This window comes from Sus scrofa, chromosome 7, assembly GCF_000003025.6.
Source record: "Sus scrofa isolate TJ Tabasco breed Duroc chromosome 7, Sscrofa11.1, whole genome shotgun sequence".
In the NCBI taxonomy this organism is placed as follows: Eukaryota; Metazoa; Chordata; class Mammalia; order Artiodactyla; family Suidae; genus Sus; species Sus scrofa.
The window spans coordinates 88,613,270-88,639,655 of NC_010449.5; the positions used below are offsets into that span (position 1 = coordinate 88,613,270).

A 26,386-nucleotide genomic window follows, 5' to 3' on the forward strand; every position below is an offset into this window, starting at 1 on the left:
GAGGCCAGGGATGGAAGCCATATCCTTGCCAACGCTATGTCAGGTTCTAAACCCTCTGAGCCACATAGGGAACTCCCCAGTATTTATTCTTGATATAGTTCTTGGAGTGGAAATATTTTAGGGTATATATATTTCTAAAATTTAATAGAGTGATACTTAATGTTGAAATGTCTTTCCCTTAGAACAATTGAAGATGTCATAGGCTTTTTTCCTCCATTCCTTTCAGTACATATTAGGTTGTTTGTGAATTGAAGATTGGGGAAATAAGCAACATAAAAGGAGTTGCTAATTGAAATATGTTGCTGTCTTCTTACATGTCAATTTTTAAAGGAACTGTAACACTCTGAAAATCTGTTCATTATGACTTTTTATAAGCATGCATTGTATCCAGTTAATATATAATTTTTTTTGGTCAGTGATTGAACCCACACCACAGCAGTGACAATGCCAGATCCTTAACCCGCCGTGCCGCCAGGGAACTCCTAGTTAATATCTTGGGCCTAAAATTTGAGACCAGCAACTTAGTTCTATATCATATGCCTTTAGTTTTATGACCTTGAGAAAATTCTCTTAATTAGGCAAAACCACAGTCACAGCATCATCAGATCCCAACCATGTCTGCGAGCTACACCACAGCTCACGGCAACGCTGGATCTTTAACCCACTGAGCAAGGCCAGGGATCAAACCTGCAACCTCCTGGTTCCTAGTCAGATTCGTTAACCACTGCGCCACGATGGGAACTCCTCTTTAATGCTAATTTATCCCTAATGCTGTAGGAATAAAAACAAAAGTAGAATATATTAGGTATTCCCAGTCATGTAATGTCATCCTGCATTGCTTACGTCAGTGCTGGAAAGCAAAAAATATCAAACTGCGTATCAACCCAGTTGCAAGAAGAAATTGACACATGATTTGAAAAGTGTAAATGTAGAAATATCATTTGAATACCCACTGACAAAGCAGTTCTTTGAGCCACGAAGTTCTTTGCTTATTAAGGGTGGTGCTTTACACACATTACTCCTTAAAAATCCTCATAACCCCCATTTGCATATCATCAGAAGCAAGGCTGGTGTTTGTCCCAGGTTCCACATCTAGTTCTGCAACAGAACTAAGTTTTGGAAGATCTTACTTCCAGGCTTCATGCTCTCACGCCCCACCCCCATCCCTAAATCAACCTGCTCCCAATCTGTATTTGAGCTTACTTTAGTGCTATTAAAGTTGTGAACAAAGGGATCTTCCCTAGGGAACTAAATCTGGTTATTCAAATTAAAAACGCAAAACAGTGGTTTGCCTCACGAGGGGAAGGCACGAAGAACTGACCCCATAGAGAAAGAACCTCTCGGCAGTTTTGCTATGAGACGCCAGAGAGGCACCGCGGAAAAGGTGGTCAGCAGGGGAGGGAGCGACGCAACCCCAGCGGTCGGCAGCGAAGAAAGCAGGGTCCCGCCCCCGTCCGCGGTTTCCTGGCGCCCGAGGTCCGTTGCCTCCGCGACGCTCCAGGGCGGCCAGCGGGAGACCACGTATCAAGTGCTGGAGTTCTATTCGAGGAGGTGGCGGTTGGATGTGCAGGCCACCCCGCCGGAAGTTAGTGCGGCCTGGCCCGCCCCCATCCCGCGGCCCACGCTGGTCCACAGCGCCGGACCGCGCTCCGTGACCCGGCCGCGACGTCCCCATCCCTTGGGTCTGGCCCTCCGCCCTCCCCAGCAGGGCCGCCCTAGCCCTGGGCGAGCCGCCCTCGAGAAGACCTGGGCACAGCCGTCTACAAAAAGCGAACGATGGAGGTGTGTTTAGCAAACGGTCAGAACTGAATTCCCACGCAGATATCTTCGTTTAGGAAAGTTTCGCTTCACCAGCTCTACTTGGTTGGTTGCAAAAGAAATAGCTCTCCCGCGGAGGAAGCTGTTCTGCTCTCTCTCGGCGGGATCCCTGGAGAGGAAAGTATGTGTGCTGGTAGCTACTAGGACTAGGAAAGGGTAAACTTGTACTTGGCCTGCGAAGGGCGGGGATAGGGTTAGAGCTACCTCCTCTGAAAGGTTGAGGCTGCCTTGGGCACCGGTTTATTATGGTCTGAATCCTAATTAATCAGTAAATTGCTATGACGAGCCATGAGGTAACGCAGGTTAAGTGAAATCTCCTTTCTTTTTTTTCCTTCCCTTCCTCCCTTTCTCCCCAACTTTCCTCCCTTATGTCCTTTCTACTGAAACTACACCTAAAAACAATCAAAAAGGATAAAATCCTGGTTTCAAGTTAAAAACAGTTTAATATTCTGCATTTTTATTGATAGAGTTAAAGAGCAAGTAGTGGGAGTCATTGTGAGGCGTGGATTGTAAATTGAACCTTTAATTTTGCTGCAATCATTTCATTTTACAGCAGTTGGGATTACGATTTGGGATGTGGTACTGGAAAGATGAAACCAGAACTCTTGAATTCAGAAGGTAAATTTTAACAAAACTTTATTATAGCTATTATGAAAATTACATCTGCTGGGGGTAAAATTCAAGCAATATAGAGGAGTATAAAGAATAGAATACATTTACTTTTTTTTTTTTTTTTTTTCGGTCTTTTTGCCTTTCTAGGGCGGCTCCCGTGGCATGTGGAGGTTCCCAGGCTAGGGGTCTGGCATTGCTGTGGCCTACACCACAGCCACAGCAATGCCAGATCTGAGCCTCGTCTTTGACCTACACCACAGCTCACAGCAACTTCCGAACCTTAACGCACTGAGCAATGCCAGGGATCGAACCTCAACCTCATGGTTCCTAGTGGGATTCGTTAACCACTGAGCCACAACAGGAACTCCAAGGATAAAATACCTGCTGAAATCCCACCATCTAGAGATAGCCATTTTGATGAGCAGTTTTCCAGGTATCACTTTCTGATGACATTTGTCAGCTTGCTTCCTATATACCAGACTCTGGGCTAATCAGCTTCCGAGAAGTTTGAAACAGCTGCTTGTTAATCTGCTTTTACAGATGATGGAACTGGTGTCAAAGCATTAGCAGTTGAAGAAAATTTAAGCGATTGGCCAAATCACACAGCTCAGAGGTGACTAAGATGATTTAAATCTAGGTCTATTTGGCTCAGAGTCCATATTCTTAACTGCTTTATAAAATTGCCTTTTTGAGTTATAGAAATAGAGTTTTTTATTAATGAGACCATACCACATCTGCTGTAAAATTATTAGATTAAGAAATACTTTTTTTTTTTTTTTTTTTTTTTTGGCCTCACCCTCAGTATGCGGAAGTTCCTGGGCTAGGGATTGAACACAAGCCACAGCAGTGATGCCAGATCCTTAACCACTAGGCCACCAGGGAACTCCCTAGAAAAACTAATTTTAATTCTCCACTGAGAAAATACTGACTCTATTAAGTGTATCTTTAACAATACTAGCTACCATCTGTTGTGAACCTATAATGCCCCCCACAATTACATATTTTTTCTGATTCTTACAACAGCCAAGGAAAGTGTGAATGTCTCCATTTCATAGGTGAAAGAACAAGGCTCAGGGAAATTAAGCAATTGAACCAAAGTCATACAGCGGAAGTGACATTTTGAACCAAGATTTGTATGATGCCAAAGTCTTTTCCACTTGACACACTGTCTCCCTCTGCTAGACTGTATGTCCTCAAAAGCAGGAACTTCATGTCCCTGGAGCCACCTACAGAACTTCATGGAGTAGATACTCGTCAAATGTTTATTGAACGTGTTCCATAAACCACCTAGATTCAAGCAGAGGAAGATTAGCGACATGGGGCCCATTAGAAGGATAATTGTAGAAGGATTTCAGATAGTTATCCAGGTAAGAAACAGTAAGAGTCAGAGCTAAGTCCATGTGGGAGGACTGGAGAGGAGGGTACAGGACTAAGAAATACTGAAGAGATGAAATTGAGATGATGTTTGGATAGAATTGATAGGATATGGTGTGTGGCTGTGAAGGGAGTTTGGAAAATAAATGCTTAGGTTGACTCCCAGGTATCTGGCTTGGGTGATTGGGTGGCTGGGATTGCCCTTCACCCCTGCTAGAATAAAAGAGGCAAAACTGCTGATGTGTCTGAAGTTGCTACCACGTGTTCACACGTCTCTTAGACTGTTTGACAAATGGGGCTGGAGGTCAGGAAAGGAGTTGGCTGTGCAGATGTAATTTACATTATAAATGTAATTAAATATTTACTATCAAAGAATTAAATGATTTAGAGGCTAAACATGATAGTAGAGTCAAAATCATAAGTTTATGTTTTATAGAATATTTATTTCAGTATTTGGGTAATGCATCATTTCCAAAGCTGTGATTTCAGGTTTGTTCTCAGATATGTCACAGACGATACTGATCAATAGCTCCTAAAATACCACAACTCAGTGAGTGTGAGATAGACAGAAAGACAGCAAGATAGCTTTGGGGTTAGACAAGATGATGAATCACAAGTGTTAAGGCACATGTTGAAGCACAAGAAAATGTGGGTATAAATTTTCACTGCCAGCTTTTTCTTGTCTCAATCTTTATATATTTAAAGGCCGATTTCAGTTCTCTCTTCTTATGATGATCTTTTTACTTACTGATCTTTTTTTTGTAAATGTAGTTTGTAATATTTTTCAAACTAGTTTTCATCATTCATCTAATAATAACCCACCCCAAGTGGCACTATTTCCCACATGAGCCTACTAACGAATTTACAGACAACTCTTCACACTTTCTTATTCATAAAGCATTCATATTTCTAAAGTTTCTTTTGTTACCAAATTATTCTTTAAAATGTCTTGATTGATTTTCACTAATATTGGAGAATATATTCAGGATAGTATGCTTTAAAAGGTAGGTTGGGGAGTTCCCATTGTGGTGCAGTGGAAATGAATCCAACTAGGAACCAAGAGGTTGTGGGTTCGATCCCTGGCCTCGCCCAGTGGATTAGGGATCTGGCATTGCTGTGAGCTGTAGTGTAGGTCACAGACGCTGCTCAGATCCCTCGTTGCTGTGGTTGTGGCGTAGGCTGGCAGCTATAGCTCTGATTTGACCCCTAGCCTGGGAATCGCCATATGCTGTGGGTGTGGCACTAAAAAGAAAAAGAAAAAAGGTAGATTGGGAGTTCCTGGTGGCTCAGTGGATTAAGGATTAGGCATTGTCATTCCTGTGGCTCAGGTCACTGCTGTGGGGTGGGCTTTATCCCTGCTGTGGGCGTAGTAGAAAAAAAAAAAAAAAAAAGGTAGATTGTATGACATTATGACATAATGTTGAATAAAAAAGGCCAGACACAAAAATGAAAATATTATATGGTTCCATTTATATAAAAGTTTAAAATAACAGACAAAAAAGAACTGTGATGATAGAGGTCAGGAAAATGGTTACCTTTTGGGGGTTTATCAACTGGCCTTGATGGGGAAAGATACAAAAGAATCTCAGGTGCTGGAGATGATGAACTATATATTGATCTGGATGGTGGTTACATGGGTATATACATAGAAAAAAAATCATAAAACTTTCCACTTAAGATTTATGAACTTTACTGCATGTAAAATATACCTCAATTTAAAAGGTTAAAAAAAAATTTTAAAAACCCAAACTCCAAACTGTGTGAAGTACACACACTGCGGACAGTTGGGAAAGATGGGGAAAGGAGTACCATGAAGAAAAGATGGGGGAACCCTTTCGTGTTGGAGCTGTTTGTGCTTAAGCTACTCAAGCGGGGCAAACCTGAGTATCACGGTTACCTTGGGAGTCTAGCTGCTAGGGGCAATGCTAAGGAAGAGGGAAGCGGATCTTTGTAAGTTTTAGGCCAGAGTTGGTGTTTGGGTTTGTTGGAAATATAGGTACTGATTCCATTTTAAAGTCTAATTAGTTCCATCACAAATGAAAATGTAGGTTTGTCTTTCTCTTTCTGACTTACTTCACTTAATATGAGAATCTCTAGTTCCATCCATATTGCTGCAAATGACACTAATTTGTTCTTTTTTATGGCTGAGTAGTATTCCATTGTGTATTTATATCACATCTTCTTAATCCAGTCATCTGCCGATGGACATTTAGGTTGTTTCCATGTCTTGGCTATTGTGAATAGTGCTGCGATGAACATATGGGTGCATGTGTCTCTTTCAAGGAAAGTTTTGTCCAGATATATGCCCAAGAGTGGGACTGCTGGGTCATATGGTAGTTCTGTATTTAGTTTTCTGAGGTACCTCCATACTGTTTTCCATAGTGGTTATACCAATTTACATTCCCACCAACAGTGCAGGAGGGTTCCCTTTTCTCCACATCCTCTCTAGCATTTGTTATTTGTGAACTTATTAATGATGGCCATTCTGACTGGTGTGAGGTAGTATCTCATAATAGTTGTGATTTGCATTTCTCTAATAATCAGTGATGTTGAGCATGTTTTCATGTGCTTGTTGGCCATCTCTATATCTTCTTTGGAGAAATGTTTATTCACGTCTTTGATATCATTTATATCTGTAATCTAATATATGGCACAAATGAACCTTTCCACACAAAAGAAACTCATGGACTTGGAGAACAGACTTGTGGTTGCCAAGGGGAAGTGGGAGGGGGGGATGGAGTGGGATGGACTGGAAATCTGGGGTTAATAGATGCAAACTATTGCCTTGGAATGGATAAACAATTGACATCCTGCTGTATAGCATGGGGAACTCTATCTAGTCACTTGTGATGGAGCATGATGGAGGATAATGTGAGAAAAAGAATGTGTATATATGTGTGTGTGTGTGTGTGTGTGTGACTGGGTCATTTTGCTGTACAGTAGAAAATATCCACAACACTGTAAACCAACTATAATAGAAAAAATAAAAATCATTTTTTAAAAAATGTAGGTTTGAAGTCAGAGAGGACTCATAAGTGGAAACATGCTCTTTTTTTCAGAGGCAATTCTGCAGACACTTAATGTCACCCCAATTTATGGTGATGAGACGGGGCGAGGCAGAGGAGGTAGACAGGAAACAGCAGTAAGGATGGGAGTTGCAGAGGCAGGAGGCCTGTTCAGTCTCTGCTCTCATACTCAGTTCTGTTTGGTATTGCTTCATAAATCTATCTTTATGAGTATACGTGATGGGATTGCGTCTGTGCTCTAGAAAGCCCTCTCCCCTGGTCACGTGGAGGAGCTAGATTAGAACTAGGGAGGAGAGACAATTATGCAGCAGTCCAAGAGGGAGAGGGAGACTTGCAAGAGAACACAGAGTCATTCTAGAGACAACTTGGAGGTAAGTAGGGCCTTGTGTGCAGGAGGAAGCAGCTGATAAGACTGGCTCTGAGACAAATCGAGGAGGCAAGAAGGTCTGGATCCCTGAGTAGGTGATGATATTGTCCATTGAGATAAGGGAGCTGGTAGAGCAAGTATGTTTATGGAGGGGGTAACAAGTTAACACTTTCAGATGTGCAGATTTTTTTTTTTTTTTTTGGCTGTGCCGATGGCACGTGGAAATTCCCAGGCCAGGGATTGAACCTATACCACTGCAGTGACAACACCAGATCCTTAACCCGCTGAGCCAAATGAGAACTAGTTGTGGAGAATTTGAGGTGTAGTCTTCCCTAGAGATCCATAGGGAATTGGTCCTAAGACACCCCCTCCCCCATATGCTGTTCTCCTTACTGAAAATAAACCAGACCCTTCCAGGCTTCTATTGAGAAGAGAATCTTTTGGTAGCAGGGCCACTGACCTTCACTCTTTCCCTGAGGTTACTGTTCCCTCTGGGGCTCACTCATCAGTAACTGCCACCACCGCCACACCGAGCTGAGGGAAGCAGCATTCACTCAAGTGCACTGACCCAGTACCCAAATGGGGTTATTTCCTGAACCAAGGGGACAGGGGAAACAGGGAGGGCTTCCCAGGGGAGGTGACATCCAAGACCTGAGGAGGAGGAGGAGTTGGCAAGGTGAAGGGAGATCTGCTGGGGAAGGAGGAGAGTGCATTCTAGACAGAAGAAACAGTGTGTGCAGAGGCTCAGATGTGTTCGAGGCTGCAAGGAGTTCAGGAGAGCTCCAGGCCAGTGTTAAGAGATGAAGTAGAAGTTTTAAACCAGGGCAGCATTGTGAAAGAGCTTGCATACGGTGCTGAGGAATTTGAACTTTATTCAGAGGGTATGGCGGTCAGTGGGCGGGGAAGGCACCAGAAGCTTTTAAATGGGGAAGTAAATTGTGATTAGAACCACATCTTAGAAAAATGACTCTGGCTGCTACGTGGAAAATAGCTTGGAGGAGGATAAGCCAGGAGGCAGGGAGATCAGTTAAAAAGCAATTGCAGGAGTTCCCGTCGTGGCTCAGTGGTTAACGAATCCGACTAGGAACCATGAGGTTGCAGGTTTGATCCTTGCCCTTGCGCAGTGGGCTAAGGGTCCGGCGTTGCCATGAGCTGTGGTGTAGGTTGCAGACATGGCTTGGATCCCGCGTTGCTGTGGCTCTGCGTAGGCCAGCGGCTATAGCTCTGATTAGACCCCTAGCCTGGGAACCTCCATATGCCTTGGAAGCGGCCCAAGAAATGGCAAAAAAAAAAAAAAAAGGCAATTGCAGAAATTTGGTTAACAGGAGTTTCCATCGTGGCTCAGTGGAAAAAAATCTGACTAGCATCCATGAGGATGCAGGTTTGATCACTGGCCTCACTCAGTGGGTTAAGGATCCGGCATTGCCATGACCTGTGGTGTAGGTCACAGACTCTGCTCGGATCCCAAGTTGCAGTGGCTGTGGTGTAGGCGAGTGGCTACAGCTCCAATTTGACCCCCTAGCCTGGGAACCTCCATATGCTGCAGGTGCAGCCCTCAAAAAAAAAAAAAAAAAAAAAAATTCAGTTGACAGGTTATGGTGGCTAAAATTAAGATGGTGGCAATGGAAAGAAAGGGAAGCAGTCACATTCAAGATATTTAAGGAATTAAGGAGTTCCCGTTGTGGCTCAGAGGTAGTGAACCCAACTAGTATCTATGAAGACACAGGTTCAATTCCTGGCCTCACTCAGTGGGTTAAGGATCCGGCATTGCCGTGAGCTGTGGTGTAGGTCTCAGACATGGCTTGGATCCCACATTGCTGTGGCTGTGCATAGGCCGGCAGCTGCAACTCCAATTCGATCCCTAGCCTGGGAACTTCCATATGCCCCGAGTGTGGCCCTAAAAAGCAAACAACAACAACAAAAGTGGTTAGTGGGCCGTGAGAGCTAAGGGTGTGGAGGAATCAAGAATGACACCGTTTTTTCCTGGCTTGGTCACCTGGAGGATGGTGGTACCCATTTGACAAAATGGGGAAATAGGAGTAGGGAATACTCGTTAAAAGGGGAGTGAGTTCAGTTTTAGATATACTGAGTTGGAGGTGTCTGTAGGATGTCCAAGCAGAGATGTCCAGTAGGCAGTGTGTCAGCTTATAAGTCTAGAGAAAGACCTGAACTTTAAATATCAATTTGTGAGTTATAGATGTTAGTGGAGTAGTTGAAATTACCCAGAGGAAGTGAGCAGAGTAATCGGATGGAACCCTGAAAAGGCCCTCGTTCAGAGAACTTGCCCAGGGAAAAGGGGCTTCTAAAGGAGACTAAGAAATAGCAGTCAGAGACGTGGGCTGGGAGAGGGAATTTGGAGTGTCATGTATCCAGATAATCTGTTCTGCAAAGTAACAGTTTGATCTTAAGGGTGTTCAGGGTCTATGCTGTCAGTTTAAGACCCTGGAAATTTCTTCTGGGGTTTTAGTCTCTCTCCACATGGGGAAGGCCACCTTTTACACTCACTAGCCAGCAGGAGTTCCCAGGTTCCCTCAAATTCAGGTCCAGAGAAGATGATCCCTTTCCTCCCCACCACCTTGCAGGTCCTGGCATCTTTCCTGGATGAATGATACTGGGAATCTTACCTCCTTCAGAGAAGAACTAGCTCCCTATTCACAGGCAGAGTTTGATCTTTGCAGATTATACCCTTAGGAGGATGACTATCAGAATATAACAGGATGGAGTTCCCACTGTGGCAGAAGGGGATTGGTGGCATCTGTGCAGCACTAGGATGCATGTTGGATCCTGGCCCAATACAGTGAGATAAAGGATCCTGCATTGCTGCAGCTGTGGCTGGTTATCAACTGCAGCTTGGATCTGATTCCTGGCAGGAACTCCATATGCTGCAGGGCAGCTGAAAAAGAAAAGAAAGAAGGAAAGAAAAAGAAAAGAAAGAAAGAAAGGGAGAGAGAGGAAAGAAGGAGGAAAGAAAGAAAAGGAAGAATGAGAAAGAAAGAAAGAAAACAGAACACCCATCACCTTCATGCAAGAAATGACCCAGTAACGGGAAGGAAAGGATGGTCATTATTTCTTAAGGAAGAGGCAGTGGAAAGTGGTTTGACAGGACACCTGGTTTCAAATCCTAGTTCTGCCACTTGGTGATTATAATTTGTCAACTGTAATCATTTGATTATAATCAGCTCCCTTATCTAGAAAATGAAACAATAATACCTTGTGAGGAATAAATGCAATGTTGCATAATTCATCAGCATGCATGCCCATTTCTTTGTTATTTGTGAAAGAACCTTTATTCACATGTCACATGTGGGCTGGCCCCCAAGACATGCTTCTCTCTGACAGTGTCTGTAGTCCTGACCCTTCACCTTTCAAGGGCCCCCTACATCCTAGCTGGGAGACAACCAGCAGCCTGAGTCTTTGCCAAGGTCATCGACTCCCCTGAGGACATACAGCCAAGGAAACTACACCTCTAGTAGCCTCAGATCTAATTTTTCACCGTAGTCTAAGAAAGGATTCTAGTAGCCTCCAAAGAGCTCTAACTTGTGTGGAAGCCAAGAGTGGTCCAGCCCCCTGCATTTTAGTTATGAGTTCAAAGAGAAAATGTGACTGCTTTTTCTCACTTATTTCAGGGCAAAGGGAAACAACATATTTGTGCTGTAATATTAGGAAAGCACATCAACACAATGTGGTCTGTGATTCTGAAGGTTGCCAGATTGAGGAGAGGGTGGAGACTGGAAGATGGTACAGCACTAGCTCAGATTGTGCTTTGGGAGCCAATCAGAGATTCAATTCAAAGAACAATTTTCAATTTTTGCTGGTAATGCTTCTTAGTGATTCCGAATGCACTATGAGCATAGGCTGCTTTTAGAGCTGTGGCCAGACACTCATAAAGAGAACTTCATTTCACCATCTCAACTGGAGAATGGCTTTGGTCAGGTGAAAAGCCACTCAGGCAAGTGGGATGGCATGTCCAGAGGTCAGAGAAGGACCAGAGGGTTAGCAGCAAATGCCAGACTGTTGGCTAAGGGCAGGCACTTATTTCAAACACTGAGACATGGTCAGCTTCTCTGAGCCTTCATTCTCCATCAGTAAAATGACAGCCATGTATTAGATGATTTTTTAGATGTCCTTTAACCCCATGATTTTTTATGATTTTATAATTCTGAGTTCATTTTACTTAGTTCATAGACCTGATCTATGAGATCCCAAGTGTATCTTTTCAAATTCCTTACTTTAAAGCTCTCTCATCTCACATCATCTCAGGCAAACTAATAGGACAAGAAGCCTCGAATTATAGGGATAGGGCTGAAACAAGGGTAGGAGGACAGCAATTCCATTCAACATTAACTGAGATTGGGTGTTTCTTCTCTCATCTTCTAGAGAAGAGAAACCCTGGGAAGGGCTGGTGACCTGAGACTTCTTTAGCCTGATAGGAAAGTTAACAGCCAGCCAAAGGTTTGTAAGTGACCAAAACACCGAGGAAAAACTGAAAACAACCTTGTGTCCACACACATACACACACACACACACACACACACACATACACATGAATATGGAAGTTCCTGGTTCAAGGATTGAACCCAAGCCTCAGCAGTGACCTGAGCCACAGTATCAACAAGGCAGATCCTTAACCCACTGCACCACAAGGGAACTCCCTAGGATTGTTATCTTAAGGAAGGAGGTACTAATCTGCACTTTAGACATCCAGCAAGCACAATGGACTTCAAAGACCTGTTTGAAAAATGTCTGAATGTTTGAGGGAATTGAGCATTTTGTTAAAAGTTATCTAAATGACCTGTCACTGGAATGTATTGGACACATTCTATTTCTTCCTATATATCAATTTTTTTAGGTATGCAGGTAATCAGTAATTCTCCTTTTTTGTTTTTTTTTTTTTTTAACTCAAATAATACAGAAGTACACAGATGTGGAAGAGAGTTCTCTTCACCACGCCACCTCTCTGCCCCCTCTGATCTCCACCTCTCTTTGAAGGTCATGACCATCACCATTTGGTATCCTTTTATTTCTTTTTTCCTGCTGCCCCCTCAGTATGTCAGCACATCCTCCCCCTAAATACCCAATCCTTGGAGACCAGTGACAAGAAGATGACAAAAACGAATGAAAAGTTTAGAAATCATCCACAAATCAATTTGGCACCAATGGTCTGAAAAAAGAAAAAAAATACAAAAAATCATTCCCTTAAGGTGACATCATGCACATGCTTTTAGAGTCTAACCTCATCTACAACCGGAATATTGCCAGGATATTGGCAAAAAAACTCCTGGAAGAAGCAAGTATTAAACTGATTAACTTTACTACTCCCATGGGGAGGTATTTCTCTAAAATGATGACTTGGTGGGTAACCAATCCAGTAAAAATTTTAAAAGAAGTTGCTTCGAAGCTGTTGTGTTGACAAGGAGATGATAAGAGTGTATATACATGATTAGAGAATGACTAAAGTTTGGGGAAAAGTGCTTTTATTAGTATATCTACACTTAACAGAGAGACATGTAACTGTGGACAGAGATTAAGCTTCCAGGTCATGTTATCAACAAGGAATTGTTTCAGGCTGAAAAATAAGTCATAATCCACAGGTGGCCACCAACCAATGTGTTTGGTAGACCCCACAGTTCTTCTAGAAAATGCACTCTCTATAAGGCAGGAACCACATTCTGCTCGTCTTTAAAATGCTTTTCTTTGTTTTCCTAGTAAGAGTTATGGATGCTCCTAAGCCTGTCCATTGACTCTGACCAGACACCATTTATTGTCAGTGTTTGAACAATGCCTGACCCAGAGTAAGGGCCTTGGTGTGCATTTATTTGTTGCTCGATTGTGGTCCATTGTTGCTTGATTGTGGTCTCATTGCTGCTCAGTAATGCTAGTACAAAAACCACAGAGTTTAAGAAACTGCAAGTTAGGTAGGAGGTCCTGAAACCTTCCTAGAGATAGTCAAGACTTCCGGGAGAGTCCACAGCAGTGACATGGCACTGTGGCTAGAGAACTTGGGCCAGCCCTGATTTTGGTACTTGCTAAGCGATCTTGGTCAAGTTACTTAATCTCTTTCTAAGCATCAAGCTCTCTCATATGTAAAAGTTGTTATAATGATAATAATATCTCCCACATAGAGTTGCTCTGAGGATTGGAGATCATGCTTAAAAGCACTTTGGGTATAAATTTTTAAAGAATCCTTTCAAACCGATCACAGCTTTCTGTTTCTTATGAAGTCGCTGCAGCATCTTCAGATGGGAATGCTTTATGTTGGGGTGGTATTCTGGAGGCTAGTGATTTGTGGAGGCTGAGTATAAAGTCTGAAATTTTAGTTTTTTCCAAACGTTTTTCTAGATAATTGCTCCACATGTAAATACATGGATTCTGTACTGCTGTGTCTCAAATTCTCTCCAGGACTCCATTCACTATTTGTGCCGCTCCTGAGGTTCCATGAGCTGTGGTCATGCTGTGGTTAGTTTTCCCCTAGGAAAAGGTTAAGTTCCTAATTTTTCTCATTTCTATTACAGTTTTACACCTGCAGTAGAATTCAAGGAAAGAGGAAGGAGAGGCAAAGCAGTTCACTTTGCTGAAACTGATGGTCCAGCTTCAGACAGGTAGCTTAATTTATCAGTGCTGCTGATAGCACCTCTCAGCAGAATGGCTTAAGCCTCTACAGTCTCTAAGAAGATATTCCCATCATCCTAGGTTGAAATGCAAATACCCATTAAGCAAAACACATGGACTATTTCACAATTATGGTGGGAGTTACAGTCATCCTAGTGATATATCCCTGTGATAATTTTGCTATTAGCAAATTTTCAGCTTCTTACACTTTTTAAAAAAAATCTGAATATGATAGCTATGCCATAAATAGATGATTTAAGTGATCTATTTTGGATGAAATTGGTATTTACATTTTGGATCAGGCAGTGTGCAGTCCTCCTACCCTTAGCACAGTAATTATAATGTTTAATAAAATGTATTCCAGAATGACCCTACGTTAAATGAAACCCATGTTCTCCTTAGTTTATAGTAAACACCTCCTGTGCCTAGGGGTAGATTAAATACAAATAAAACCTTTCAAAGCATGACTAGAGTCTGTTATATTCCTAAACAGGTTGACAGATAAAAGGTTTGCTTTCAGAGATGATAAGTCACCAAAAGGCTTAGAGAGACAAAGTCAGCAGGGCAACGTCACACTCCACGATGCTAAATGTGAGTGACTGTTTCATCATGCTTATCCAGTAGCAACCTGCACGGCACCTCTGACCCCCCTTTCAATTGTTCATCTTCTCTCCTCTCAGTTGTTGCTTTGCTTTTGCTACAAGATACTGAGATGCAGCGTATCTGTTCCTTTACAACATTTATGAGGTATGTAATGCTCGTGAGACATTTTAGATCTTTTATCCTTTATTTCTGAAGTAATTCTATCTGATAAAAGATGACAAATCTGATTTTTGGAGAAAGGTCCGGATCTATGCAAACCCATCCTCTCTGGACTCAGTTTCAAAGACTGAGACCAAAGAGAGGAAGCCTGAAGTCACAGGAGCCCCAAATAAAGTCTGGGCAAGGAACACGGAAAGCATGTTGTCAGTCTCATTGGGACTGCACTGTGTGTGTATTAGTTAAAGGCTATACTCATTTACCAAAGATCAGTTCTCTCCATGAATTATGTTTGGCAGCCCCAACAAGTACTAGGTATGTGGCTCTGAATGAGCTGCTGCTGCTGCTGCTTTTTTTTTTTTTAAGGGCCACACCGAGGCATATGGAGGTTCCCAGGCTAGGGGTCAAATTGGAGTTGTAGCTGCCAGCTTACACCACAGCCACTGCAACTTGGGATCCAAGCAGAGTCTGTGACCTACACCACAGCTCATGGCAATGCTGGTTCCTTAACCCACTGAGCGAGGCCAGGGATCTAACCCGCAACCTCATGGTTCCTAGTCGGATTCATTTCCTCTGCGCCACCACAGGAACTCCTGGATGAGCTTCTTGATGTTGTTTCCCAAGAGACAAACTTGACAGTAGTGTTGTCTCCATGTGGCTGTGTGGGGAAGGTGCTCTCCACGGCACAATAGCAGGGTACCCTGTGTTATTGGCAGTGCTCTCAAATCCTCTCGCATTCAGTGAAGGCTGTGCATGTCAAACACGTGAGAATCTCTGCTTTATTCCATGGCAGGGGCACCCTCAGTCTGACCACGGGGAAAGCTGGGGCACTAGGGAGTCAGTGCCCCAGAAGCAGCCTCCAATCAGGGATGTGCCAGAGTTGTTGGTAGATGAATATCCCAGCGTCCCCCTGTCAGGATGACTCTGAGTTTTCACAGTGTCTCCCAGAGTCCCCCACGGGACTAAACTACATTTGTCCACAGTGATAGTGAACTTATTAACCCCCCTTTTCCGTCTCATCTCCCACTCCCCTACTGCTGCTTCCTATGGTCACTTCCAGGTAAACTACTGACTCTCAAACCTTTGTCTCATTGTGTTTTTCTGGGGGAATCCAACCTAGGACAGGTAGTTATTAATGTCGTGAAAAAAAGAGTCTGCCATGCTCACCTCCATCCTGCTTTCAAGGTATGGTTAAGGAAAGCATGCTAGAGTAGAATTTCCATTTGGAGCTAGAAAGGAAGCAGCAAAAATCTTGTCAGAATATTTATTATTAATATTTATTAAGAAAACAAAGGCTTCTAGTTTTAAAACAATGAGATAGGACTGTAAATCAGTGCAGTCTTTTTGAAACTGTAATATGCAGATGTTCTATATCCTGGCAATTTCACTTTTGTGTGTGTGTGTGTGTGTGTGTGTTTTCTCTTTTTAGGGCTGCACCTGCGGCATATGGAGGTTCCCAGGCTAGGGGTCTAATCGGAGCTGTAGCCACTGGCCTACGCCAGAGCCACAGCAACTCGGGGTCTGAGCCTCGTCTGCAACCTACACAGCAGCTCACGGCAATGCTGGATCCTTAACCCACCGAGCGAAGCCAGGGATCAAACCCACAACCTCATGGTTCCTAGTTGGATTCGTTAACCACTGAGCCACAACAGGAACTCCCAACAATTTCACTTCTACATTATGATCTATAAAATACTTTATCCAGCTATTTAAAAGAATGAGGAAAATCTGTACATGGTATCATGGAAAGAGGTCCATGCTATACCGGTGAGTGACAGAAACAAGTTCCAAAGACTTGTATATATAGCATTATCCCCATTTGTTACCAAGAAAAAAATTTTAAGGCATGTATTCATGCGTATGTATGTGCATTGGTGCGGGAGGACCTTGTATGTGATTGGCTATACTCTAGAAAGTTTCAGAAGGAGTCATGCCAATTTTTTTTTTTTTTTTTTTTTTTTGTCTTTTTGCCTTTTCTAGGGCCGCTTCCATGGCATATGGAGATCCCCAGGCTAGGGGTCCAATCAGAGCTGTAGCCACTGGCCTACGCTAGAGCCACAGCAACTCGGGATCTGAGCCGCGTCTGCAACCTACACAGCAGCTCACAGCAACGCCGGATCCTTAACCCACTGAGCAAGGCCAGGGATTGAACCTGCAACCTCATGGTTCCTAGTAGGATTCGTTAACCACTGAGCCAAATTCTTAATAGTGACTACTAATAAGGAGTAGGATGGTGACAAAGGTGTGAGGGAAGAGACTTTTTACTTGCTACATTTATGTACCTTATTTATTTACTTTTTGTTTTTTCTGTTTTTCTTTGGCAGAAGTTCCAGGGCCAAGGATTGAATCCATGCCATAGCAGCAACCTGAGCCACAGCAGTGACAACACCAGGTTCTTAACCCCCTGAGCTACCAGGAAATTCCTTATTTTCTTTTTTTTTTAATTTTATTTTTGTATGTGCATTTTTTAAACCATAAAGTACCTGTATTATAAAAAAACTTTAAAAATGAAAACTAGGAAGTTCCTGTCGTGGCGCAGTGGTTAACGAATCCAACTAGGAACCATGAGGTTGTGGGTTTGGTCCTGCCCTTGCTCAGTGGGTTAACGATCCGACATTGCCATGAGCTGTGGTGTAGGTTGCAGACGCGGCTTGGATCCCACGTTGCTGTGGCTCTGGCGTAGGCCAGTGGCTACAGCTCTGATTAGACCCCTAGCCTGGGAACCTCCATATGCTGCGGGAGTGGCCCAAGAAATAGCAAAAAAAAAAAAAAAAAAGAAAACTAGGAAGTTCCCTTGTGCAGCGGGTTAAGGATTTCGTGTTGCTGCAGCTGTGCACGGATTTGATCCTTTGCCCAGGAACTTGCACATGCCGTGGGTGTGGCCAAAAAAAAAAAAAAATTGGGAGTTCCTTGGCGGCCTAGTGGTTAAAGATCTGGCATTGTCACTGCTGTGGCTCAGGTCACTGCTGTGGTACAGGTTTGATCCCTGGCCCCGCAACTTCCGCATGCCATGAGTACAGCCAAAAAAACCCAAACCAAAACAAAACTAATTGATAAGCAAAATTATAATCAGTGTGTGACATCCCAAAAAGTTTTGCTTACAAAAATTAGATTTCTTATATCTTCAACAGTTAGTAGATAGAATTTTAAATGGTAAATTAGCTATGTTATAGGTATGATAATGTTTCTACTCATTCTTATGTTGTATACCCATATATTTTTTATGACAAGCTTTATGTTTGAAATATGTCATCATTTTTTTTTTCTTTTGATTTCCCCATAGGAATAAGTATCTTGACAATTTCCTTATGGCGTTGTTGTACTATTTATATTATTTCTTGGAAAAAATCTCATTTGAGAAGGAACCCAAAAGCTATATGGTGTAAGTAGGATTTTTATAGTGCACTTTTAAAAAAAGTTTTATTGAAGTATAGTTGATTTACAATGTCGTTATAATTTCTGCTGTACAATAAAGTGATTCAGCTATGCATATATACATATCTATTCTTCTTCAGATTCTTTTCCCATAGAGATTATCACAAAATACTGGGTAGAGTTCTCTGTGCTATAGAGCAGGTCCCCATTGGCCAGTCATTCCCTATACTGCAGTGTGCATATGCCAATCCCAAACTTAGTCCATGCCCCCCCACCTGTCCCCTTTGGTAACCATAACTTTGTTTTCAAAGTCTGTGTGTCAGTTTCTGTTCTGCAAATAAATTCATTTGTATCCTTTTTTTATTTTCCACATAAAAGGGATATCATATGGTGTTTGTCTTTGTCTGACTTACTTCACTTAGTATGATAATCTCTAGTGTACTTTAAAAGTTTTATCACTGCCAGTATTAAAACTAACTTTTGTCTAGGATACCGAGATTGTGGAAATCTTAAAATCTTGGGAGTATGCTAAAACATTTTACAGTGAGAAGTTTACCAGTTTTAAAGCTCACTGAATAATTCAGATGGTTATTCTGTTAACTAAGTGTTCAAAATAATATAGACCAATGCTGCCCAGTTAAAGAGTATGCCCAATACGTGAGAGCCACTTATGTAATTTAAAATATTCTGGGAGTTCCTGTCATGGCTCAGTGGTCAACGAACCCAACTAGGAACCATGAGGTTGCAGGTTTGATTCCTGGCCTTGCTCAGTGGGTTAAGGATCCAGCGTTGCCGTGAGCTGTGGTGTAGCTCGCAGACATGGCTCAGATCCCTTGTTGCTGTGACAGTGGTGTAGGCCGGCAGCTACAGCTCCAATTGGACCCCTAGCCTGGGAACCTCCATACGCCTCGGGTACGGCCCTAAAAAAGCAAAAAATAAAATAAAATAAAATATTCTCATAGCTTTATTTTTAAAATATAAAAAGATATAGGTAAAATTAATTTTTAAAATATATTTTATTTAACCTAATAGTTCAAAAACATTATCACTGCAACCTGTAATCCGTGTTATGAAGTTATTGATGAATTACATTTTTGTATGTAGTAAGTCTTTGAAGTGGTATCTATGTTACAATTATATACCTCAATTCAAACTAGCCACAGTAAGTGCTCAATAGCTACATGTGGCTCACAGCTACCACTTTGGACAGTGCAGGTATAGATATTGTTCCTGTGTTTTTTATGCTTAAAGAGTTCTTGCAAAAGAGTTTGTAAGCATCTATAAAAAAAAAAAAAAACCTAAGAATTTAAAAAATTAACAGATATGACCAAACTGATAGTCCATATGGCTGAAGAAAACAAAAGCTACGTATGAAGAATTTAATCACTTTAGGTGGAGGTGGCTCAGAGCTGTACAGGGCAAGAATCTGAGAACTCAGAGTTCAGAGCAGAACAATGCCTCTCAGGCTTGGTGACCTTTGCAAGCCATGGAGCTTTCCCAGTGCCTGGGCTGCCCTCCCCAGTACATGTGGAACCAACCCAACAATTTAGCTGTTCGGAAGGCTGGGTGGAGTCATCAGTTTATATCTGTAGAATGTTTTCAAAATGCAGAATCCTTGCCTAATCAAGCAGTTTGAAAAACATTTTATGGGTAGATAAATGTATTTGGATAGCAGTTTCGTAAAGAACCAAGTAAATAATTCACACTGCTGCTCCAATAAAGCCATTATAACATGCAGCATCCAGCAGAGCAGCCAGAGAACTTGAAATGTTTCCATGGTAGCAAGCAAATGGTCTCAAGCCGGCTGTGGGCTCCAAAGGCGTGAGGAGTCTTACCGTTTCCCAAGAAGAAACTTAACAGGCTTTAGTAGCACATTAGCTTATATTTTGCATGGTGTTTTCTAATTCCGTGAGTTCTTGCTAATCAAGCAGAGACATTGTTTCGTTTCTTAATTTATAGGAGTAGATAACAGAGAAGAAAGGCTTCTTGGTTATTTTTTAAATGTACCAAAACTTATTTATTTATTTTTTTGGTCTTTTTTTGTCTTTTCTAGGGCCACACCCTTGGCACATGGAGGTTCCCAGGCTAGGGGTCCAATTGGAGCTGTAGCTGCCAGCCAACACCACAGCCAGAGCAATGTAGGATCTGAGCCATGTCTGTGACCTATACCACAGCTCACAGCAACGCCAGATCCTTAACCCACTGAGTGAGGCCAGGGATTGAACCTGCAACCTCGTGGTTCCTAGTTGGATTTGTTAACCACTGAGCCATAACGGGAACTCCAAAATATACCAAAACTTATTAGAACACAGTGGTATATGGTAGATTTTCTTAGAAGGAATCAGTAACAGAATAGCAAAGAAAAATCTAAGCCTTAATTTAATGATTCTGTGGTGTTATTCTAAGAAAAAAAGTGTAACTTTTCATTTTCAGGCTTCCAATAGTCAGCTGGTTTATTATAATAGAAACAAGGAGTTCCTGCTGTGGCACCATGTCTCTGGAGTGCTGGGATGCGGGTTCAATCCCCAGCCCAGCACTGTGGGTTGGAGAATCCACTGTTGCCGCAGTAGTGCAGCTCGCAACTGCGGCTCAAATCTGACCCTGGCCTGGGAACTCCATATGCCGCACAGGGCAGCCAAAAAAAAAAAAAAGAGAAAGAAAAAGAAACAAATATAAATTACATTGAAATTACTGGACATAAATAGCTTTAAGAAAACAAATTAATTTCAGTCAAACTAGTGAGCTATAACATGGGGATAATAGCAGCACTCACTTTACAGTTATCATCCAGATTAGATGAGAAGTAGCTGGCACTTGGGAGGAAAGAAAGCCTACAACTTGTGATCGGGGAGAGGAAAAAATATAGAAGGATAGCAAAGATACCCTTTGATGGTTTCCAATGACTAAAAGCCCTAATTCCAGAAGAAGAAGCCTTATCCCCATTTTACAGACGAAGAAGCTATAAGGCTCAGAGAGGTTTATAAATAGCTGGCTGGAGATTACATGCCTAGTTAGTGGTGGAGCTGAGGCTAGAACTCAGGTCTCTATAACTGCAGAGCCTGTGCCTAAACCACCGTGCGATGTGCCCACCCCCGCTACCAGTCAACTCTGCTCTTTGTCCCCTGAGTATATCCATTTGTAATTAGGACTTACAGCTTCTGTTAACAGGTACAGTTTTGTTTGCAGTTTTAGACATCACACCAGAGGAGTTCCCTGGTGGCTTGGTGTGTTAAAGATCTGCTATTGTCACTGCAGTAGCTTGAGTTGCTAGTGTGGCACAAGTTTGATCCCTGGCCCGGGAACTTTCATATGCCACAGATGAGGCCAAAAAAAATAGTAATAAAAAGAAATTCTAAAATGAAAAGAAAATAATTATACATAAATATTTTCAAGTTATTTCAGCCTTCATAATTGTATTTTTAATAATGGCATAACTTTCCATCAAGCCACTGTATGTTAATGACTTATTAACCTATTATGAGGTGGTATAGTGTAGTGGTTAAGGGTACAAACTTTGGTGCCTGGCTTAAATCTCACGGGGGCTCATATGTTAGATTAATGTCAAGTCCTTAAACAGTGCCTGGCTATCATACTCATGGTACCAGTCCCTGATATCATGACACCTGTTATGCCTCTATTTTATATATTTTGGGAGTTTCCAGTTTTTCTGATAGACAAACAGATAAATAATAATTGCACTGAATATCTTCATGCATAAGATTTCTCCCCTAACTTGGGATGATTTTTTAAAAAGATTAAATTTCCAAGAGAGATTATTGGATCAACATTTATGACCAATTGTATGGTACTTGAAATTATTATCAAATTTTTTTCCAGAGGATTATACCCGGGTTTGTGTAAATCTGGGCTCTACCCAGATCTACTGAATTCAAGTCTTAAAGAGGGGGTGGCATTGGGAATCTGCACTTTTAGCAAATACCCCAGGCAATTCTTACATAAAATAAAACTTGAGAACCGTTGGCTCAGATGTTTCAAAACATTTCTTCATTGCTCTTGTTTGGTTTGCTTTGTTTTCAACAGCCGAAGAAGAGACTAACTACTGGGCAGCTTTGGCAAAGCAGGCGTGAAGGACGAGGGTGGTACTGCTGAAGGAAATAGGGGGGCTGAAAGGTCTCTATCCTCAAACCCACCCCCTTCCACCATAGCTTATCCTCTTGTGGTCGGTCTCGTGGTTAACATCAGAAGGGGCAGTGTGTGGTCCCTGTTGTTGAGAATGCATTTCATTCGGCTCACATCTTTCTGAAAATAAAAAGGCAGGGACAAAGCTAATGACACTTCAGGTTGCAATAGCAATTATTGGGATGCATTGTTAGCAGTATTGTTTCCTACTCTATTGTACTGCAAAAACTTCTAAAATTAGGCTTCGGGCATGCTGTAGGCTATAAACAGGCTGTCTTTTAAAAGGTTCATTTGTGATTCAGTTGGAACTGGGGCTGTGTTTTCTCTGGGAGCCAAGGTGATTGTAACTGATGCCAAAGTTCCCTGAGTAGAAGTCCGCGAATGCCTCCTTAGCAAACACAGAACTGAGGGTGGGCAAACTGAGTAGTTCAAACATTGAGCCCCAAGCTTTGTAACATCAGGAACCCCGGGCAAGCTAAGGTGGGAAAGAGTCTTCATGGCTGTTTTAGCAAAACAGCAGGAAAGTGGACTGCTAACTGCCTTAGAAAGTAGTGTAGGGTATTCGTGTGCTGTTCTATATAAATTAGGACTGCCTGGGTATAAAATTAAGAATACATAGCACAATATATTAAAGAGACTATTTTAAAAAAGTGGAAATTCACCATAAAATTCAGAGGCTGGTTGCAGTGATAAATATCCAAGGCCTCAGAGGGCCATCCTCTGCCACAGCTCAAATGAAATAAATGAAAAGATAAGTGAATGAAATGTGTGGACTCATTTTTGTTTCTTTCAAAATAGTTTATACTTCTGACTTTTCACTAATCAATAGGGACATTTGCCAGGATTAATCACAATTATTGTTTTTTCTTTTCAGGGGCCTTGTAGAGAAAAAAGAGATGGAACTTGTTATCAGTAAGTTAGAAGAAGCACAGAAATACTTGGCGCAGAAGTACTGTGTCCTCATCCTGGGCTTGGGAATGCCTGATAAGCATCACATGTGCTGTGGAAAGTAAGCCTCCTCTCCTCAGAATCTAATTTCATTAGATTCTCACTTGTTTTTAGATCTTCACTTGTTTGCGTATCCACATCTTTATGCCCCTTAACTTTGGCTGTCGGTGTCCTTGAGAGAATTTCCTTTTTTGTGGTAGAGAATCACTGGGCTCCACTGAGACTCTGGCCTGAACCCCTGTAATGTCTTGTTTGTAAGAGCCAAAGGAGTATAGAATCTCGGCTGATATATATTTTTTTCTTTTTTCTATTGAAGTATCGTTGATTTACAGTATTCTATGTTAGTTCCAGGTGCGGCTGATATTTTAGCAACCCTCCAATCCTTGCGTTTAAATTTCTCTCAGGTTGTGTCAGCTCCGTGGAATCCTGCTTTCCACCAGCAAGGCTCCCTGCTGCCAGACAGTGGCTGTGTGGCCGCCTGGGGCCAGAGGCCGAGTGATGGGCCAGTGCTGAAGGGGGTATTGGGTGTGTCTTCCGTCCTTTTGCTGCTTGTTTTGCAGCAACAGTTGTAGGTAGAAGTGAGTGAGGTGGGGGTTATAAGATAACTTTGTTTGTGGAAAGATAATTTAAAAAAAAATATTTTTTTTGTCTTTTGTCCTTTTAGGGCCTCATCCGTGGCATATGGAGGTTCCCAGGCTAGGGGTCTAATTGGAGCTGTAGTCGCCAGCCTACACCACAGTCATTGCAAGGCCAGATCCGAGCCCAGATCCGAGCCGAGTCTGTGACCTACACCACAGCTCAGGGCAACGCTGGATCCTTAACCTAGTGAGCGAAGCCAGGGATCGAACCCTCATGATTCCTAGTCGGATTCATTTCCGCTGTGCCATGACGGGAACTCCTCCAGTGGGAAGATAATTTTTACCTTAGCATAATAGTTTTACATCTACTGGAATTAAAATTTTAAGCATCTCATCACGGGATGAGATCACAGGAGAGGAAGCTCCAATCATTTGCCCCAAATCTCTTTTCTCTGAGTAGTAGTTTCACAGCAGGCTCAAGATCTATGCCATGGTCATGCCCAGACCTCTTTATTTTCTTTAAAACTTTATTGGAAAAGAACACAACACGTGACTTCTCTCTCTCCACATTCCCCCACATTTTCAAAATGCAAATAATTTATATTATATATACTTTTTGTGTTCCACATTTTTCTATGTACTTTCTTCTATTTTTCTGCTTATATAATCTCATCTACAACTTAGAATAGCAACTATAATTATTCTGTTGTATAATATACCAGTTTGCTTAACTATCCCTCTTGTGTATATTTGTGTGGTTTCCATTGTTCTGCTTTATAATGCTTTTTCTTTCTTTTTTTTTTAAATTATAGTTGATGTGCTTTATAAGTTTTTGCATTGAATATCTTTATATAAATAACTTTGTTCATTTGGGCTGTTTACTTATGGCTTATTACCCAGAATGTAATACCCCCAGTTTTATAGCTCCTGTTACATGTTGCCAGATTGTTCTTTAAAAAGGTGAAAAACATTCTGTATCACTATCAGCAATAAGTATATAGATTAGTTTAATATTTTTGATAGCTTAAAGGTGTATAAAAATCTTAACGATATTTTATTTAACTTTGAATATCTTTCATGACTATGAGTTTGTGCTTTTTTTCTGTGTAAAATAATTGATTGCCTTTTCCTCATTTTAACCATTCATCAAGTGGAAACTGGGAATTTGTAATAATTTGTTTTATATAGCAAGGATTGGTCAATTGTTTTTCTAGATTGTTGCTTTTGTTTTGACATTTCTTTTTTACACATTATGAAAATGTTTAAAATTTTTACTTATTTGAACTTTTCCATCTTGTTTTGATGCCATTCATTAGTCATACAAGTTCCTGCATTCCTGAGTTCATTCTGTTTATTCCTGGGCTTAAACACCTTACCTTTCTTTCTTTTTTTTTTTTTTTTGTCTTTCGTCTGTTGTTGTTGTTGTTGTTGTTGCTATTTCTTGGGCAGCTCCCGCGGCATATGGAGGTTCCCAGGCTAGGGGTTGAATCGGAGCTGTAGCCACCGGCCTACGCCAGAGCCACAGCAACGCGGGATCCAAGCCACGTCTGCAACCTACACCACAGCTCACGGCAACGCCGGATCATCAACCCACTGAGCAAGGGCAGGGACCGAACCCGCAACCTCATGGTTCCTAGTCAGATTCGTTAACCACTGCGCCACGACGGGAACTCCTTACCTTTCTTTCTTAGTGTTTAAAAATAGGATTTTTTTTTAAAAAGGTCTTTGGTCCATTTGAAATTTGTTACAAGATATCAGCTCAAGTGAGCTATGAATGTAAGATGCTTATTTCTTTACTAATATCCAATTTTCCAGTAATATTTATTAGTGATTTTTTTTCCCTATGTTTAGTAAACATTTCTTGTTATTAGCTGTTGAATTTTTCTAATATTTTAACCCATTTTAGGGAATCCCTATTGAATTTCGTTGATTTTTTTTTTTCTTTTTTTCTTTTTAGAGCTGGACCTATGGCATGTAGAAGTTACCAGGCTAGGGGTTGAATCAGAGTGCAGCTGCCGGCCTATGCCACAGCTGCAGCAATGCAGGATCTGAGCCGCATCTGCGACCTACACTGTAGCTCACGGCAATGCCAGAAACTTACCCACTGATCAAGGCCAGAGATCAAACCTGCATCCTCATGGATACTAGTCGGGTTTGTAACCCACTGAACCACAACAGGAACTCCCTGTTAATTGGTTTTTCTGTTTTAAACATAGAACTATAGTTTCTATTTTGCTTTGCTTTATTAAAAACATTATTGCTCTGTGGTAGTCATGGTGCTAAGTGCCAGGGTACAAGGAAAATTGTCTCTCCCCTCAAGGAGTGTACAGTCTTTTGGAGGAGTCATCAGGTAAGGAAACCAGCGAAGGGGACAGGTGCAAGAGAGGGATAGACAGAGAGTGGCACCCAAGTCAGGAGAAGCACGGAGGGGTACCTCAGGGAGTGTAGGCAGTGAGCCATGCTGGAAAGGAGGCAATATAGCTGAAAACAAGTACTTATTCCTCTTACCTCCGGAAACATTGTATTTGGCAATTTTGCCTATTTGAAATAAATTTCACTTTTTTTGGGGGGGGGGCTGTACCTGCGGCATATGGAGGTTCCCAGGCTAGGGGTCTAATCAGAGGTGTAGCCACCAGCCTACACCACAGCCATAGCAATGCAGGATCTGAGCCCTACACCATAGCTCATGGCAATGCCAGATCCTTAACCCACTGAGCGAGGCCAGGGATCGAACCCGCAACCTCATGGTTCCTAGTCGAATTTGTTTCCACTATGCCATG

At 41.9% G+C, this 26,386-nt stretch overlaps 1 protein-coding gene across 3 annotated transcripts in view; it reads left to right on the plus strand.

The window, feature by feature from the left end:
- The window catches only part of PPP1R36 (protein phosphatase 1 regulatory subunit 36), a 39,288-nt gene continuing 14,234 nt past the window's right edge, over positions 1,333-26,386 (plus strand). Inside the window, exons 1-7 of one of the 3 annotated variants that reach the window (XM_021099929.1) lie at positions 1,490-1,939; positions 2,372-2,436; positions 13,710-13,796; positions 14,300-14,397; positions 14,487-14,553; positions 17,849-17,947; positions 22,955-23,089. In XM_021099929.1, the coding sequence (XP_020955588.1) occupies positions 2,393-2,436; positions 13,710-13,796; positions 14,300-14,397; positions 14,487-14,553; positions 17,849-17,947; positions 22,955-23,089 (530 nt within the window). In that variant the 5' untranslated portion in view covers positions 1,490-1,939; positions 2,372-2,392. Of the gene's footprint in view, positions 1,940-2,371; positions 2,437-13,709; positions 13,797-14,299; positions 14,398-14,486; positions 14,554-17,848; positions 17,948-22,954; positions 23,090-26,386 lie in introns of all 3 variants that reach the window. The other 2 variants (XM_021099928.1, XM_001926455.5) reach the window with 2 other exon arrangements.